Genomic DNA, 18,915 nt, shown 5'->3' with positions numbered 1-18,915 from the left:
TCACAAAAATAGAAGGAAGAAAAGTTCCCGTTTCCTGCTGTTTCATGTCCCCGGCCTATACAATATTTTTCTTCTGCAGACCCTTCAAAAGTCTGACCAAATCCTTGTTTCACTTGCATTATAAAGTACTGAGGATGCCATCTCTCCCCAATCCCAGGTCCTAAAGTCTAAGACAGTAGCGCAAACTAGTGCTGCCCGATTCAAGAAAAAAAAAATAAATTTCGATTCGATTCAGCCTATTGAATTGATTTTTCGATTCAACTTTCCTGCCCAATTGGGTGTTTTTTTTTTCTTTTTTTCAAACATCCTGGTGGGTTTATTTTATAGCTTTTTCACCCCCCTTTGGCTTCTACTAACCACACTGGCGCTGTGGTGTAAGTAAAATAAAGAAACAAAAAGGACTTTTCCTCTCTCTGTTAAATCCTAGCTCACGTTTGCGGTCTAATACCAGCTCTGGCAGGATACACATTTCAAATCTGACATATTGTAATCACAAAACAGAAAATAAAATTAGTTTTTCTACCTTTTGTTGTCTGGTTATTTTTCAAATCTTGTTGGTCCAAGGCTCTGGTTGTCTTCTGATAACTTGCTTGCCAGGGTCTTCTTCTTCCTTCTTTCTGCATGCTAACCATCCATCTGCCATCTCTGTCCTCCCCGTTTCCCTTCCCTCCCCAGGAGGTCTGGCATCTTTCCTTTTTTCATCTCCCTCCACAGATCCATCTTTTCTTAACTACCCTTTCATCCAGCATCTCTCCCTCCTTCCCCACCACCCCAGGGTCCACCATCTCTCCCTTTCTTTTCCCAACTACCCTCCTATCCAGTATCTCTATTCCCCCCACCACACCATCCCTTGTGTCCAACTTCTCTCCCTTTCTGTTCCTTCCCTCTCTAAAAACCATGGTCCATCATCTCTCTCCCTCTTCTCTATTTTCAGACCCATTATTTCTTCCCACCCAAAGTCCGGCATATGCGCGTCTCTTTGAACCCCCCATTCCCTCCATGTATTTCTACACCAAGGCCCCCCTCCCTGAATGCCTGTCCCCCCCTTAAAGGTCTGCATCTCACCCCTGAAGGCCTGCACCCCCCCCGAAGGCCTGCCTGCCTGCCTGTCCCCCCCCCCCTTGAAGGCCTGCCTGCCTGATCCCCTTGAAGGCCTATCCCCCCCTTGAAGGCTGTCCCCCCCTTGAAGGCCTGCACCCCCCGAAGGCCTGTACCCCCCCTTGAAGGCCTGCCTGTCCCCCCCTGAAGGCCTGTCCCTCCCTTGAAAGCCTGTCTGCCTGCCCCCCCCTTGAAGGCCTGTCCCCCCTTTGAAGGCCTGCCTGCCTGTCCCCCCCCCTTGAAGGCCTGCCTGCCTGACACCCCCCCTCCCCCTTGAAGGCCTGCCTGCCTGCCTGCCTACCCACCCCACCCTGAAGGCCTGATGCTCCGATCCACCCCGAAGGACCGCTCGCCCCCCTGGCCTCCCCGCACCACCTACGAAGCAGCCCGCAGCAGGATTGCGATGCCAGTGATCCCTGCACTGCTTCGGAGCTGCTTCCTCCGCCGCTGTCCCGCCCCTCCTCTGATGTCATTTTATCTGCTGCAATTAGCTTTAAAGGTGAGACTGGGAGGCCAGGGGGGAAGCTGGAGAACGCTGAAGAGAAGGGGGAAACATGCAGGCCTTCGGAAAATTGGGCAGCGCTGGTGTTGTAACCGTGTAGGGAAGTCAGTTGGCAGGCGCCTCTCTTCCTCCTCAGTGTGCCGCGGCACACTTGGAATCTCAGGAGGCACACTAGTGTGTCCTAGAGATATGCCCAACATATAGTCTGAAGGTGAGTGGTGGGCTATATGTCACTGACACACACTGGTCAGCAGTGTCGTGACCTTGCATGGGAAGATATATGGAGTCTCTCTTTCAGCTTGAGATAGACTAAGGGAGACTTTTACAGCTTGTGAGACCTATTCCTGGATCTTGCTGGAGTTGCTGAAGTCAAGGGCTTGTACAAACTGGTTTCAGTTCAGATGCTGAGATGCTACTGTGTGGCATGTGAGTGTGTAGATTTCTTGCTGTGAAGAGTTTCTCAAGGACACAAAACAGTGCTGTAAAGACAATGAGCTATTTAACAGTGCTGAAAGGAAATGCAAGTCAGCAGGACACTCCATCCGGGAACCTAAGAACTGATAAAGAGATGCCAGGCTAATGTACTGAGGCACTGATACCGATGTACCCGTGTGAAGAATGGAAACTTCAAGAAGAAGAAAGTTCCAGAAGCTATGCCTGTCCAGGGCCTCCCAAGGAAGGATGGAGGTGTGGACTAGTAGGTGCTGCCTATCTAATCTTGGCGAGGATTAGATAGGCAGCATATCTGCTTCAGTAGGGTGGAACATAATCACAGCCAGGGGATGGTCTGACAAAGAAACTTTCTGTATAAAACCCTTATGCCCTGGCAAAGTTTCTTTAGAGAAGCTGCGCCATATTTACAGAAATATGCTGGCACTGTTTGTATGAGGATTTTTCTCTCCATTGTATATGTCCAAACTGATTTATTTCTGATTTGCCAAATGCTGCTATAATACTTATTACTAGAATAAAAAGTTATTTGCTTTGGAATATATAATGTAATAATAATACTTTTATTTTCTTGTATACCGCCCCACCAGGCGGTTCACAACAGAAGAACTGTATGCCTTGTGGGGATTTTCCTTCACGATGGATCCCCAATGAGGTAAAGTAAACAGCCTTTATTTCAAGCTCATTTGATCCAAAGTTGCTCTGACTTAAAAATTAGTGAAGACCACTGAGCTAACTAGTGTTAGCCTTCTAAGAGGCCCTTTTATGAAAGTGCACTGAAATCTGGGTTGAGTGTATTCTAATGTGGGACTTTCCTGTGTGTTCAGCCAAGGTTTACTATGCCTTAAAAGTAGAGGTATGCACACAAATCCCGCGGGTCCCGCAGGGGTCCCGCGGGAATCCCCGCTAAGCCACGGGACTCCCATGGGGACACCCCTCTAGCCAATGGGACTCCCACGGGGAGGGAAGGCTTTGGAAGCAGGGTTCGTCCATATAATATAATGGACACGTCAGCCTTAGTAAAAGTGATTCCACAATGAAAACAGTAGCGTAAACACAAAAGAAACTGTGGAATTGATGATCCTGTCAGAAGTAATTGATGCTTTTTATGGGGACAGGCGGGGATGGAGTGGGGACGGAGAGGATCCTGACGGGGATGGGTGGGGACGGAGAGGATCCTGGCGGGGACGGGTGGGGACAAGTGGAGATGGAGAGGATCCTGACGGGGACGGGTGGGGACGGAGAGGATCCTGGCGGGGACGGGTGGGGACAAGTGGAGATGGAGAGGATCCTGACGGGGACGGGTAGGGACGGAGAGGATCCTGGAGAGGACGGGTGGGGACAGAGAGGATCCTGGCGGGGACGGGTGGGGACGGAGAGGATCCTGGCGGGGATGGGTGGGGACGGAGAGAATCCTGACGGGGACGGGTGGGGACGGAGAGGATCCTGGCAGGGATGGAGAGGATTCTGGTGGGGACAGGTGGGGACGGAGAGGATCCTGGTGGGGACGGGCGGGGATGGGTGGGATTTCTGTCCCCGCGCAACTCTCTACTTAAAAGCTAGACATTTTCTTTTCCTTTTTTTTTTTTTTGTAGGTCATAACATTCCCATCCCATTAGCACATTACACCTGCAAAAAAATTAAAAGGAAGCGTTTACCCCCATGTTCTGTAAATGGCGCCTAAAGTTGTACGTGTACATCGGTGCATGTAGCCGATGTACATACACAACTTAATTGATTAATAGGCCTAATCACCACAGAGAATTAGCAATTAACACCTCATAATTGACATTCATTGGCGTTAATTGAAAATTATGCACACAACTTGGTAGACGCCTAGCACAAAGTGCTATGTGTCCTGTCCAATGCGTGTATCTAAAAGTGGGCACGGTTAAGGGGAGGATCATGGGTGTTTTAAAAAAGCCGGGCAGGATATTGACATGTGCCGATGCGCGCACAACTTAGGCGCAAGCATGTAGGCCAAGAAAATCCTGGCATAAATGGGTACGCCTAAAAGTTAGGATGCATAACGGCGCTTAGGCGGCGTGATTCTATAAGATGCACATAACTTTTATATAATCGCGCTTAGCGCTGCTCTAGTCAGCGCTGATTTTTTCGGTGATGTATGTAGACTTGGGCCCTCACTGCCTCCTAAAATAAAAAAAAAAAAGCAAACAAGATGCTAGAAATTATTAAAAAAGGGATGGTTAGCAAGACTAAGGATATTATAATGCCTCTGTATCGCTCCATGGTGTACCCTCACCTGGAGTATTGCGTTCAATTCTGGTCTCCTTATCTCATGAAAGATATAGCGGCACTAAAAAAGGTTCAAAGAAGAGTGACTAAGATGATAAAGGGGATGGAACTCCTCTTGTATGAGGAAAGACTAGAGAGGTTAGGGCTCTTCAGCTTGGAAAAGAGACGGCTGAGGGGAGATAGGATTGAAGTCTACAAAATCCTGAATGGAGTTGAACGGGTACAAGTGGATCGATTTTTCATTCCGTCAAAAATTACAAAGACTAGGGGGACACTCGATGAAACTGTAGGGAAATACTTTTAAAGCCAATAGGAGGAAATATTTTTTCACTCAGAGAATAGTTCAGTTCTGGAACGCATTGCCAGAGGTTGTGGTAAAGGCGGATAGTGTAGCTGGTTTCAAGAAAGGTTTGACAAATTCCTGGAGGAAAAGTCCATAGTCTGTTATTAAGACATGGGGGAAGCCTCTGCTTGCCCTGGAGTGGTAGCATGGAATGTTGCTACTCTTTGGGTTGTGGCCAGGTGACCTGGATTGGCCACCATGCGGACAGGCTACTGGGCTTAATGGACCATTGGTCTGACCCAGTAAGGCTATCATATGTTCTTATGGCATATTAAGAGAAGTGGGAGGCGAACCACCCTGGGTGCTGTCTTGGCAGGGGCATTGGCACCTCTCTGACCACCGGCAGCAGAGAGCAGCAACTCCATCCTGCTGCTCACGCTGACTCGGCTCTCCCTCTGATGTCACTTCCTGATTCTGAAACTAGAAAGTGACATCAGAGGGAGAGCTGAGGCCGGCGTGAACAGCAGGTTGGGGATGCTGCTCGCTGCTGCCAGTGACTTCAAGAGGTATGGGGGGAGGGGCACGCACAATCAAGAAGGAGCAGGGGATATGAGAGTGGCAGGGAAGAATGTAGGGGAGGGGTGCATGGCTTGATGATGCCAGACACCACTGTCCCAGGTGCCTCCTTCCCTTGGTACGCCACAGGCGATAAGCGCTCCTGTATTAATGCTGCATTTATTTACCAGTTAGCACTAGCTGGATAACATGGGAATGCCCCCTCCTCCACCCATTACACCATGAACATCTTCTCTCGCACCAAGCAGCATCATGGGGTAAAGACCTAGAACAATTGCTTTCGCCCACTACTTATGAGGAATTTAGGAAACGTCTGAAAACACACCTGTTCCTAAAGTATCTAGACAACTGATCCTCTCTTCTCTCTCCCCTCTATAGCGATTAACTTGTTCTATTGATCACTCTCTCCTCAAAAATGGATTTCCTGTCCTATTAACCTCTTTCTTCCTCCCCTCTTAAAGTCAATCAATTTGTACCTGCTTAATCTTTGTAAACCGCATAGAACTTCACGGTATTGCGGTATATAAGCTGTTAATATTATTATTATTATTATTACACACTCCTTCTAAAACTATTTTTAAAAACTTAACATGCACAGACATGCATAATACTACAAAAGATTTTAATGTGTTTTGCAGTAACCTATTTTTCCATCCCCCCCTTTTACAAAACCATGCGCAAGGTTTTCTAGCGCCAGCCGGTGTGTTGAATGCTTTGCACCGCTCCGACACTCATACGAACTCTATGACCATCGAAGCAGCTCCAGAGCATTCAGCGTGCCGGCCAGCGCTATAAACCTCTTGCAGAGTTTTGTAAAAGAGGGGGGAGGGGGCATGCTTGTATTAGCACTTAACATCCTTTAGTGAAAGAGGCCATAAGTGACCCATGCTACAGAGCAGGACTGAGACGCACTGGTGATGGATGGCAGGACTGAGGTGCATTTGTAAAGCTCTGCGTGTATGTGTGTGTGGGGGGGGGGGGGTGGGTCTCAGTTTCGGAACAGCAGGGGGTCGCTGTAAGGTGGTTTTGAGGTGCATTAGTGAAGCCCTGAGCATGGGGTCTCAGTTCCGGAAGAGTCGTGAGGCGGGATCGAGGTGCATTAGTGAAGCCTTGATTGTGACGGTGCTGCAGGGCAGAACTTAGGTATCGTGGCCTACTGTAATTGTGTCTGTAGGTCTCAGCATGGGCCTGGAGTATGACGAGATAGAAGAGACGGGTTTCCACTCACCAAGCAGCCCAGACGAGGGAGGATTTCTCTGTATTTCCTCGTCTGAGTTCTCCTGGATTACCTCCCACAACTGCCACTGCACGGCTGGGTGCATGATATGAAAGGGCTGAGATGGATGCCTTTGCCGATATTCCTTGTACTGGGTGAAGATGGGATAATCGGGCTTCTTATACCACTGAAAGCAAAGGGGAACATTAGAGAGAGAGAGGAAGAAAGGATTTGCTTTTTCTCTTTCACCCACACACATACTCTGGAAGAGTGAAACTCTGTCACAGATGACGTGAGGCCTTGTCAATGTGACAAAAAGCGAGGAATCCTTCTGCTTCCTTTTTAAGATAACTACATCTAGGTACAGATTTTTTTCTTCCTGAACAATTGAGACTCTTTCTTGATTCAAAAAAAATTTTCTATTGCTGTCTCTAGTTGAAGCCTCTTTTTTGTTAGATATCCACATTGTTTAGAAATTAATTGCGCTGGAGCATTTCGTTTCTATATTTTTCATATTACACTGGCTAACTCTCATTTTGGTGTCTCAAATGTTAGACCTGTTCCTGGGTATATTTGGCCTGCTGATTCCAAAAATGGCCTCAGGTATCTCCTATGAGCTCTAGTTTTTTTTGAGATACAGAACATGTGCCACATATACCACTCTTCACTCTGCTCTCCCATTAAAAAATATCAGGATATTTTAATGTAGTGTTTAAATTAATTTATTTTAAGCATGAAGGAAACATACAACAGGAGGTCATGTGATGGCAGTGACTTGTGCGGACATCCGATACCTCCTCTCTCCCAAGTCGGCTACTGAATCAGCCAATATACCTCATTTCTTAATGAGTTTTCACTTTCTAATTCTGCCTGCACAGTTTTGTGCTATCGGGCTGCTGGTCGAGAAGGAGTCTTTGTCACTCCAGCAGTGATCAGGAAGGTGTTATGTCCGCTAAAATGCAGCAGCCCTCTAAGCCTCGTGGTTATGCTACTTCTCCTAAGATGGCGGCTGCCCGAGACGCACCTGTGGCAGAGCCTCCAGCGCCTGTGCCTGTGACTCAGCTTCAAGAAGCAGCCATCAAGGAGTATGTCCGACATACTCGACGACAAGCTTTCCAAAGTGCATGCGGCATTGGACGAATTGAAAGACAGCATTGCGGGGGCATGCGGTATGGATCCAGCACGCGGAGGAGAGAGTGGCTCGGCAGGAGGACATCACGGGCGAACTTGCCACTAAAGTGTCAGGCTTGGAAAAATAGCTGCGGGTCCTCACTGATCTTGTGGAGGATCAGGAAAACCGGAGCAGGCGAAATAACATCTGAATTGTGGGTCTTCCAGAGACTGTTTAGGACCTCATGGAGGTATGGCTGCCGAAGGCGCTGGGCCTTGATTTGGAAGGTGGGCACCTCCGGGCTGAGCACCAAAATCCTCACTCACTGTAAACGGCTGAAGCTCGATATATTATTAGCCCAGAAGACACATCTCATGAGATTGGAACACCTGAAGCTGAAACAGGACTGGGTAGGAGATTTGGTGTTTTCCTCCTAAAATGGCAGACAGAGGGGGGGGGCATACTTTTTCACAAAAACCTGCATTGCTCCAGGGTCCTGAGGACCGATTCATGATGTGGGCGGACAAAATCCAAGGGGTTAAATACGTACTGTGCTCTGTCTACGCCCCAAATGTATATTCTCACAAATTTTTTTTTCGCTGCTCTTCAGGTACTCTGATTCCTTTCGGAGACTATAAAGTTTTGGTTGAAGGGGACTTCAACTTCATTGCAAATCCTTCTGTGGACTGAAGTTCTCCTAAACCAGGGGTGGGCAACTCTGGTCCTTGAGAGCCGGAATCCAGTCGGGTTTTCAGGATTTACCCAATCACTAGCACTGAAAGCAGTGCATGCAAATAGATCTCATGCATATTCATTGAGGAAATCCTGAAAACCCGACTGGATTCCGGCCCTCGAGGACTGGAGTTGCCCACCCCTGTCCTAAACCCAAATGGAAGGGCGTAGAAGGCAAGGGTGTTAATTTCCTTGAAGATAACTTCCAGTTGCTCGAGGCATGACGTATACTTCACCTGGATGAAAGTGATTTTACTTTGTATTCCCCATGCATAAAGTAGATACGCGGATTGATTATCTTTTGATAGTGCAGTCTCTTTTTGCGGTTACCAGGTCTGTTGCAATAGTGGATACGGCTTTGTCAGATCATTGCCTGGTGTGGGTAGAGCTGGGTGTGTCTAAACACGAAGGTTCCCCTGGATGGAGGATGAATTTCACTCTATATTTAGATTCTGGCATCTGTATTTACCTAAGAGGATATACACAACATACCGGATGCTGACAGGCTATACCAGTGGTCTCAAACTTGTGGCCTGGGGGCCACATGCGGCCCGCCAGGTACTATTTTGAGGCCCTCTGTATTTTTATCATAATCACAAAAATAAAATAAAACCATTTCTTGATCATATGTCTCTTTAGCTATAAATGACAATATTATTATTAAGACAGCTAAAAAAAAAGATTTATAAACTATAAAGAATTTTACCTCATACAAAATTGTAATAAGACATTAACTATTTTTTCTGCGGCCCTCCAAGTACCTACAAATCCATAATGTGGCCCTGCAAAGGGTTTGAGTTTGAGACCACTGAGCTATACGCATGGAACGAAGACGGGAAACTGACAGGGTTGATGGTCAGTCTAGAAGAGGTATGCAGGCAGATTGATAGGCTTAAAACGATAAATCCCCAGGACCGGATGGCATCCATCCAAGGGTAATTAAGGAACTGAAAGGGGCTTTAGCTGAACTGCTTCGACTAATAGCCAATCTGTCGATCACATCAGGAAGGATTCCGGAAGACTGGAAAGTGGCCAATGTTACGCCGATCTTCAAGAAAGGTTCGAGGGGAGATCCAGGAAACTACAGACTGGTGAGTCTGACCTCAGTACTAGGAAAGATGGTAGAGGCACTGATAAAGGACCGCATCATTGATCACCTTGACGGACATAATCTGATGAGGATCAGCCAGTATGGCTTCAGCAAAGGAAGTTCTTGCTTGACGAACTTGCTGCACTTCTTCAAGGGAGTAAACAGGCAGATAGACAAGGGTGACCTGGTCGACATTGTATATCTGGAATTTCAGAAGGCGTTCGACAAGGTTCCGCATGAATGACTATTTCAAAAAATTGCGAGCCATGGAATCAAGGGTGAAATACTCACGTGGATTAAAAACTGGCTGATGGATAGGAAACAGAGAGTGGGGGTAAATGTACAATACTCGGACTGGTAAAGCATCATGAGTGGAGTGCCACAGGGTTCAGTGCTTGGACCCGTGCTCTTCAACATATTTATAAATGACCTGGAAATTGGTACGACGATTGAGGTGATTAAATTTGCAGATGATACGAAGTTATTCAGAGTAGTGAAGACACAGAAGGATTGTGAAGACCTGCAACGTTACATAAATATGCTTGAGAAATGGGCCATGACATGGTAAATGAGGTTTAACGTGGATAAGTGTAAGGTGATGCATGTTAGTAACAAAAATCTTATACATGAATACAGGATGTCCAGTGCAGTACTTGGAGAGACTCCCCAGGAAAGAGACTTGGGAGTACTGGTCAACAAGTCAATGAAGCCATCCGCCCAATGTGCGACGGCGGTGAAAAGGGCAAACAGAATACTAGGAATTATTAAGAATGGGATCACGAACAGATCGGAGAATGTTATCATGCCATGTACTGGGCCGTGGTACGTCCTCACCTGGAATACTGCGCCTAGCACTGGTCGCCGTACATGAAAAAGGACACGGTACTACTCGAAAGGGTCCAGAGAAGAGTGACTAAAATGGTTAAGGGGCTGGAGAAGTTGTCGTACAGTGAGAGATTAGAGAAACTGGGCCTCTTTTCTCTTGAAAAGGAGACTGAGAGGGGACATGATCGAAACATTCAAGATAATGAAGAGAATTGACTTAGTAGAGAAAGACAGGTTGTTCACCCTCTCCAAGGTAGAGATAACGAGAGGGCACTCTCCAAAGTTAAACGTAAGGAAGTTCTTCTTCACCCAGAGAGTGGTGGAAAACTGGAACGCTCTTCCGGATGCTATTATAGGGGAAAACACCCTTCAGGGATTCAAGACAGAATAGATAAAGACAGGTTGTTCACCCTCTCCAAGGTAGGGAGAGGGCACTCTCTGAAGTTAAAAAGGGATAGATTCCGTATAAACGTAAGGAAGTTCTTCTTCACCTAGAGTTGTAGAAAACTCGAATGCTCTTCCGGAGGCTCTTATAGGGGAAAACACTCTCCAGGGATTCAAGACAATTTCCTGCTGAACCAGAACGTACGCAGGTAAGGCTAGTCTCAGTTAGGGCACTGGTCTTTGACCTAAGGGCCGCCGCATGAGCGGACTGCTGGGCACGATGGACCATTGGTCTGATCCAGCAGCGGCAATTCTTATGTTCTTACGACACCAATGGGGGAACTTTCTTCGGGATAATCCTCCTGGGGAGGTTTCTCCGATCATGTACTGGGAGGCAGCGAAGGCTGTCAAAAGGGGGCATATTCTGGTTTTTGGTGCTAAGATACGAAAAGCGTAGGATTGAGAGCTTGTGGCTTTTAGTGCCCGGCTTGCAGTACTTAGGGGTCTCTTAAAGTCCTGATGTACTGACCGTACTAGAGCTGAGTATTTAGCAGTTAAAAAAACAGATTAATGAACTGCTCAGTACGAAGGCAGCCTGGGACATTCAGGTTTACAAGTACCAGCTCCACTGTTGGGGCAATAAGTCCGACAAGCTGCTAGTGGGACTGGTTTGGCAACGGGGGGCGAAGCCAATTATCACGCGGAAAAAGGTGCCGGGGGTGGGCTGCAGCCACCTCAGATCTAGCCATTCAAGCGGCTTTCATGCAGTTTTTTAGGCCCTTATACGATAAAGGGGACCGCGATGTGAATGCATGGGAAGCCTTTTTTCATTACCCTGCTTGGACCATGAGCAGCGGGAGTTCCCAAATGCCCCCAGTATCGGACCTGGACATCATAACAGCCATTTGAGGCCTTAAGCTAGCCAAGGCACCCGGGCTGGATGACCTGGGGTCTGAATTCTATAAAATATTGGGCGAAGGGCTGATCCCGCCCTTCCGAGCGTTATGCGATGGCTTATGTTTGGCGAGCACAGGGCCGTTTGACACATAGTTGTGCTGCCAAAGCCAGGGAAGGATGGGGAACTTGTGGGGGTCCTTTTGACCTATCTCGCTGCTGAACCAGGATATAAAGATATATGTTGCTATAATGGCTAAGCGTCTTGGACAGCTCCTACTGAACCTTATTCACTTGGCTCAGATGGGTTTCGTTCCAGGAAGGTCAGCGTCTACCAATATCTTGAGGGCCCTTTCTGTGCTATTGTCCAGTGGGAACCAACTGGGGGATGCTATTGTGGTGAGTTTAGACGCAGAAAAAGCATTTGATAAAATCTTATGGGACTATTTGTTTTGGGTTCTCCCGCATGGGCAGCTTCCTGAACAGAGTACGAGCCCTTTATAGTGGACCCACTGCTCAAATTTTGGTGAGTGGGGGGTTGTCCCCTGCATTCCTGCTAGAGAGGGGAACTCGTCAGGGTTATCCCTATCACCCATGCTTTTTGTGCTCTCCTTGGAACCCCTGGCATCTCGGATTCGACAGGCTGCGCATATAAAGGGTATACAAACTGGCTGTACTGAATACAAAATTAACTTATTTGCTGATTATATGATGTTGTTTATGGATAATGCATCGGATACTATGCCTGATTATTCAGTTTGGGACTTTTTCCGAGCTTCAGATTAACTTTGAAAAATTGGAGGCGCTAGCAGTTTCGGCGGATTGTCCCTCTAGGTGAGACCCAGCCTTCCCCCTTCGGTGGTCCTCTAGCACCCTGAAATATTTAGGTATATATTTACATCTGGACCTGAAGATGATATACAAACTCAACATTGAAAACAAATTAGAGCTTATCAAGTTTCAAGAAGTGCTTTTTTAGTTTACGGATGTTGAGGAAGGTTAGACATTTCTCTCGACTAGATTACTGCAATGCCATCTATCTTGGCATCACGAAGATCTGTCTCCAAACATTACAATTAATCCAGAATACTGCTGCGAAGCTGATCTTTCGAAAAAGTAAATTTGACCATGTGACCCCTTTTTGCTCCTGCGTATTCATTGGCTCCTGGTTTATCTTAGAATTCAATTCAAATGGGCCTGCATCTCTTTCAAAATTTTATATGGCATTTTTATTCCCCTCGTTCCCTTATTATGGAATGCTTACAGATTTTCCTTTGCAAGAGGCATCCAACAGTTCAAACTCTCCCTTCCTTCAAGAAAAGGAATTAAAGGAGTTACGATCTTCAGTCAATCTCTGGCTTGTAAACTTTCTCAACTCTGGAATGAACTCCCCTTAATTCTGAGGAGCCCCAGTTCGTTCCAATCTTTACGTAAATTTCTAAAAACTTTTCTTTTTGCCAAACATTTTGAAAACTAATCTCTTCAAAACTTTTGCTATTACTTTCTTTAGTTTTTATTTAATTGTTGTAAACCGAGTCGAGCTTCCATAGGTTGATGATAGAGAATGACACGGTGACAAAATGCATCACCGTTCCCGTGGATAACCGCGGGAAATAATCCCATGTCATTTTTTAGTGTCTATTTCAACCTCAGTCCTTCTATATCAGCATTCTTCAAAGCAAAGCTTGAGGGTCAGTGGTTGTGGCCATTCATATTCTGATTCTTCCCTCGCTCCTTAAAGAATGATATGAAGATGGTTTCCCGCGGTGATGAATTTTGTCACCGTGTCATTCTCTAGTTGATGGCCCGGTATATAAAGTTAAGCTTTAGTTTAGTTTAGTATTAGTTTCAAGTTTATAAAAAAAATTTTTATACCACTTAATCAAATTTCTAAGCGGTGTACAGAAATAAAAAGTATCTTAAAAACAAATTAAAATTAAATTACTAAACAGAACCAGGTTAGGTTAGTAAACACATACAAACATATATACTAACTACAAACAATTAGGGAAGAAGGGCGAGAACTACAATCGTAACGAAAAAGAGCACAATTAAGGGAAAAACCATAGGTAAGGGTAAAAGGCTATGGAAGCGGGGATTTTGGTTACTATGGCATGTTAGTTGGACCGAGTTTTGTTTTATCCCAGACCTGTCATCTGTCAACATATACGCCACAGTGACCCCTGATGCAGGCGTTCCTCAGACGCCGAAACACAGTGCTGTGTCGGGTCCACAGCTTCTGCTTGTGTCCTTTTATGAAGTAAACAAGTTGGTTTTACATCTGTGATCTTCAGTGGAGTGTTCATTGTCCGTTCCCACTTCCTTTTGTACCGAAGTATTCTTTGTAACATGCTGGAGTGTCAGGGTCCTGGGGAGGGGGGATGAGTTAGGGCATGGTTGGGAGGGATTATTTAGATTGTTGGGGATGAAAATATAAAATCATTGGTATGCAGACCCTGCTTCCTTTGAGTTTTATACATAACAGCTGCGCAGTTTGCCGGTTGCTGAGGTATCTTTAATCTGCCTTGTGGGGGGGGGAGCATTGTTGCCCCCCAACCTCTGTATTTATGATCTTGTTTTCTTTATTCAACTATGTTTTATTTGCAGTGCTGTTGCTTGCCAATAAAGCACAGTTACTTACAGGTGTTATCCAGGGACAGCAGGCAGATATTCTTAACGCATGGGTGACGTCACCGACGGAGCCCCGGTACGGTCCTTTTTAACTAGAAAGTTCTAGTTGGCCGCACCGCGCATGCGCGAGTGCCTTCCCGCCCGACGGAGGAGTGCGTGGTCCCCAGTTAAGATAAGCCAGCTAAGAAGCCAACCCGGGAAGGAGGGTGGGATGTAAGAATATCTGCCTGCTGTCCCTGGATAACACCTGTTACGGTAAGTAACTGTGCTTTATCCCAGGACAAGCAGGCAGCATATTCTTAACGCATGGGTGACCTCCAAGCTAACAGAGAGGGAGGAGGGATGGTTGGCCATTAGGAAAATAAATTTTGTAACACAGATTGGCCGAAGTGTCCATCCCGTCTGGAGAAGGCATCCAGACAGTAGTGAGTAGTGAACGTGTGAACTGAGGACCAAGTGGCAGCCTTGCAGATTTCCTCGATGGGCGTGGAATGGAGGAAAGCCACAGAAGCAGCCATAGCTCTGACCCTGTGGGCCGTGACAGCACCTTCCAGTGAGAGACCGGCCCGAGCATAACAGAACGCAATGCAGGCAGCAAGCCAGTTGGAAAGTGTCCGTTTAGAGACAGGACGACCTAGACGGTTAGGATCGAAGGTCAGAAAGAGCTGAGGAGATGAGCGGTGAGCCCTGGTACGGTCAAGGTAGTATGCAAGGGCACGCTTACAATCCAGCGTGTGCAACGCCTGTTCCCCAGGATGAGAATGGGGTTTAGGGAAAAAGACCGGCAACACAATGGACTGGTTGAGGTGAAAAGCCGAGACCACCTTGGGGAGGAATTTAGGGTGGGTACGCAGAACCACCTTGTCATGGTGAAAAACAGTGAACGGTGGATCGGCGACCAGTGCATGCAGCTCACTAACCCTCCTGGCAGAGGTGATGGCAATGAGGAAAAGCACCTTCCAAGTTAGAAGTTTGAGCGAAGTCGTGGCAAGAGGCTCAAAAGAAGGTTTCATGAGGGCTGATAAAACCACATTTAGGTCCCAGACGACAGGAGGAGGCTTCAGAGGTGGTTTGACATGGAAGAGGCCTCTCATGAACCGGGAAACCAGAGGATGAGCCATGAGAGGTTTTCCGAGGATAGGCTCATGAAACGCAGTGATGGCACTGAGGTGGACTCTGATTGAGGTAGACTTGAGGCCAGCATCGGACAGAGAGAGCAAATAGTCCAGTACAGTTTCCACCGCCAATGAGGTGGGATCGTGATGATGCAGGAGACACCAAGAGGAAAACCGGGTCCACTTCTGATGGTAACATTGAAGAGTGGCCGGTTTCCTGGAGGCATCCAAAATGCGACGGACAGGCTGAGACAGATTCTCTGGAGAGGTCAGCCCGAGAGAAACCAAGCTGTCAGGTGGAGCGAAGACAGATTGGGATGTAGTAGAGACTGATGCTGCTGTGTAAGTAGAGTAGGAAACACAGGAAGAGGAATGGGCTCCCTGGAGCTGAGCTGAAGCAGAAGGGAGAACCAGTGTTGTCGAGGCCACCGAGGGGCGATGAGAATCATGGTGGCCTTGTCCCTGCGGAGTTTGTATAGCGTCCGCAACATCAGAGGGAGTGGAGGAAAGGCATAGAGGAACCGATCCGTCCAGTCGAGCAGGAATGCATCCGGGACCAGACGGTGAGGAGAGAAGAGTCTGGAACAGAACTGGGGCAGCTGATGGTTGTGAGGAGCTGCAAAGAGGTCCACCTGTGGAGTGCCCCAGCGAGCAAAGATGGAGCAGAGTGTTGGAGGGTCCAGAGTCCACTCGTGAGGTTGAAGGATGCAGCTGAGATTGTCGGCCAGGGAGTTCTGTTCGCCCTGGATGTAGACAGCCTTGAGGAAGAGACTGTGGTCCGTGGCCCAGGTCCAGATGCGGAGAGCCTCCTGACAGAGGAGGCGAGATCCGGTGCCGCCTTGCTTGTTTATGAAGTACATGGCGACTTGATTGTCTGTGCACAGGAGAAGAACCTGAGGGCAGAGAAGGTGCTGGAAGGCCTTGAGAGCATAGAACATGGCTCTGAGTTCCAGGAAATTAATGTGATGTTGACGCTCCTGAGGGGTCCAGAGTCCCTGGGTGCGTAGATCTCCTAGGTGAGCTCCCCACGCATAGGGGGAGGCATCCATGGTTATGATCATGGAGTGAGGGGGTAGATGAAGGAGTAGACCCCTGGAAAGATCGGAGGAGTTCAACCACCATTGAAGAGATTGCTGAAGAGACGATGTCACAGAGATGGGATGAGAAAGAGGATCCGTGGTCTGTGACCATTGGTTGGCTAGAGTCCACTGAGGTGTCCTGAGGTGGAGTCGCGCCAGAGGAAGTACATGGACCGTCGAGGCCATGTGGCCCAAGAGGACCATCATCTGTCGAGCTGGGATGGTTTGATGAAGGAGCACCTGATGACAGAGGTGGAGCAGGATCCGGTGTCGGTCAGAGGGGAGAAATGCCCTCATCAGAGTGGTGTCGAGAACTGCTCCGATGAACTGAAGTCGCTGTGTGGGAAGCAGATGCGAACCCCAAGAGATGGAGGAAAGAGATGGTGTGATGAGTGGCTTGCAGCACAAGTGGAGACGTAGTTGCTTTCACCAACCAATCGTCCAAGTAGGGGAACACCTGGAGGTTGTGAGACCTGAGGAAGGCCGCTACCACAATAAGGCACTTGGTGAACACCCTGGGCGATGATGCGAGGCCAAAAGGTAGTACCTTGTACTGATAGTGGCGGTGCTGAATCTGAAAGCGGAGGTAGCGATGTGAATTCAGATTGATGGGGATGTGAGTGTAGGCCTCTTTGAGGTCCAGGGAACATAGCCAGTCGTGTTGAGAGAGAAGAGGGTAAAGCGTGGCCAGGGAGAGCATTCTGAACTTCTCTTTGACCAGACACTTGTTAAGGTCCCTGAGATCGAGGATGGAGCGGAGGTCTCCTGTCTTCTTGGGAACCAGGAAGTAGCGGGAGTAGAATCCCTGACCCCTTTGGTCCGGAGGCACCTCTTCGATGGCATTGAGAAGAAGGAGGGATTGGACCTCCCTCAGGAGGAGGGGGGTTTGGGAGGAGTGAGAAGCAGACTCTACGGGAGGATTGTCTGGTGGAAGAGTCAGGAAGTTGAGAGAGTAGCCGTGGCGAATGATGTTGAGGACCCATTGGTCTGATGTGATGACCTCCCAAAGGCTGAGGAAATGCTGGAGGCGACCTCCGATAGGCTGAGGAAGAGGTAATGATGTTGGGAGACTGGCTATGCCCTGGAGAAAAGAGTCAAAAGGGCTGAGATGGTTTTGACGGAGGTAGAGGCTTGGCAGGTTGGTGAGACTGAGAGCGAGCCTGGGTTTGATGTTGTTGCCGAGGTCGGCGTGGCTGCTGTTGAGGCGGGTTGAGAGGTCTGGCCGAGAACCTGCATTGGTAAGAAGACTGTTGCCTGTAGGGGCGAGCAGGTGGAGTCTTCTTTTTAGGTTTGATCAGAGTGTCCCACCTGGTCTCGTGTGCCGAGAGCTTCTGGGTGGTCGAGTCCAGGGATTCTCCGAAGAGTTCATCACCCAGACAAGGTGCGTTAGCCAGGCGGTCCTGGTGGTTAATGTCTAGGTCAGAGACTCTCAGCCATGCCAAACGGCGCATGGCCACCGCCATGGCAGATGCGCGAGAGGTCAGCTCAAATGAGTCGTAGATGGAGCGAACCATGAATTTCCTGAGTTGGAGGAGGCTAGAAATATGTTGCTGGAAAAGAGGGACCTTACGTTCAGGAAGATATTTCTGTAAGGAGGAGAGCTGTTGCACCAGATGCTTCATGTAGAAGGAGAAGTGGAAGGTGTAGTTGTTGGCTCTATTGGCTAACATGGCATTTTGGAAAAGGCGCTTACCAAATTTATCCATGGTTTTTCCCTCTCTGCCAGGAGGGGTGGAGGCATATACACTGGAACCCTGAGATTTTTTCAAGGTAGATTCCACCAGGAGGGACTCGTGGGGCAATTGAGGTTTATCAAACTCTGGGATTGGGATAATCCGGTATAATCTATCCAATTTACGAGGGGCTCCAGGAACCATGAGGGGAGCTTCCCAGTTTTTATAGAAAGTTTCCCGTAAGATGTCGTGGACGGGCAACTTCAGAAATTCTTTGGGAGGTTGTTCAAAGTCTAGGGCATCGAGGAAAGCCCTAGACTTTTTAGAGTCGGACTCCCAGGGAATGGAAAGAGCTGCTGACATCTCCCTAAGGAATTTGGAGAAAGAGGATTGCTCTGGTTTGGAGACGGTGTCGGTCATGGAGGGTTCTTCATCGGTTGATGAAGCGTCCTCCTCGGTACCGTGAGGGGAGTCTTCCCACAAATCTGGGTCCCTAACGTCGGGGTGCGTACGTTTGGACATCGGTGTGGAGGGCTCGGCATGGCGGGTCTTTGAAAGAGATTTGCCTGAGCGCACCGAGGCGGTACCGGGTGAGGAAGACCGATGTCGTTCCTGGGACCGGACAGGGTCGGCAGCATCACGGGTACGTACTGTAGGTGTTTCTGCCAAGAGCACCGGCATGGAAGTATTAATCGGTACCGAGGGGGTCGACACCGATGGGACAGTGTGAGGCTCGGACCGGTCCTGTACCGGAAGGTGCTGTGCCAGCAACGCCGGCAACAGTTGTTGCAGCTGTTGTTGCAGCTGCTCCTGTAACTGTGTTTGGAGTATGGCCGCGATGCGGTCGTCCAGGGGAGGCACCGGTACCGCTTTTTTCTTCTTCGGTACCATAGGTGCCGCTCTACGCTCCGGCGATGAGAAGGCCGATGATGAGGCACTCACCGAGATCGGAGCGGAGCGTTTGCGGGGCCGGTGCGGCGCCGGGAGGGCCGGTGTCGCA

The 18,915-nt window shown here is 48.3% G+C and overlaps 1 protein-coding gene across 4 annotated transcripts in view; it reads right to left on the bottom strand.

Moving 5' to 3' along the window:
• LOC117350546 (beta-galactoside alpha-2,6-sialyltransferase 1-like) overlaps positions 1 to 18,915 on the bottom strand; it is a 48,198-nt gene that overhangs the window by 3,192 nt on the left and 26,091 nt on the right. For all 4 annotated transcript variants that reach the window (XM_033924860.1, XM_033924862.1, XM_033924861.1 and 1 more), the window contains one exon: positions 6,394 to 6,568. In XM_033924860.1, the coding sequence (XP_033780751.1) occupies positions 6,394 to 6,568 (175 nt within the window). The remainder of the gene's footprint in view (positions 1 to 6,393; positions 6,569 to 18,915) is intronic.

The sequence above is a fragment of the Geotrypetes seraphini genome, chromosome 16, assembly GCF_902459505.1.
Source record: "Geotrypetes seraphini chromosome 16, aGeoSer1.1, whole genome shotgun sequence".
NCBI lineage: Eukaryota > Metazoa > Chordata > Amphibia > Gymnophiona > Dermophiidae > Geotrypetes > Geotrypetes seraphini.
The sequence above is the reverse complement of the archived record's forward strand: the minus strand, read 5'-3'. Positions and strand labels throughout refer to the sequence as shown.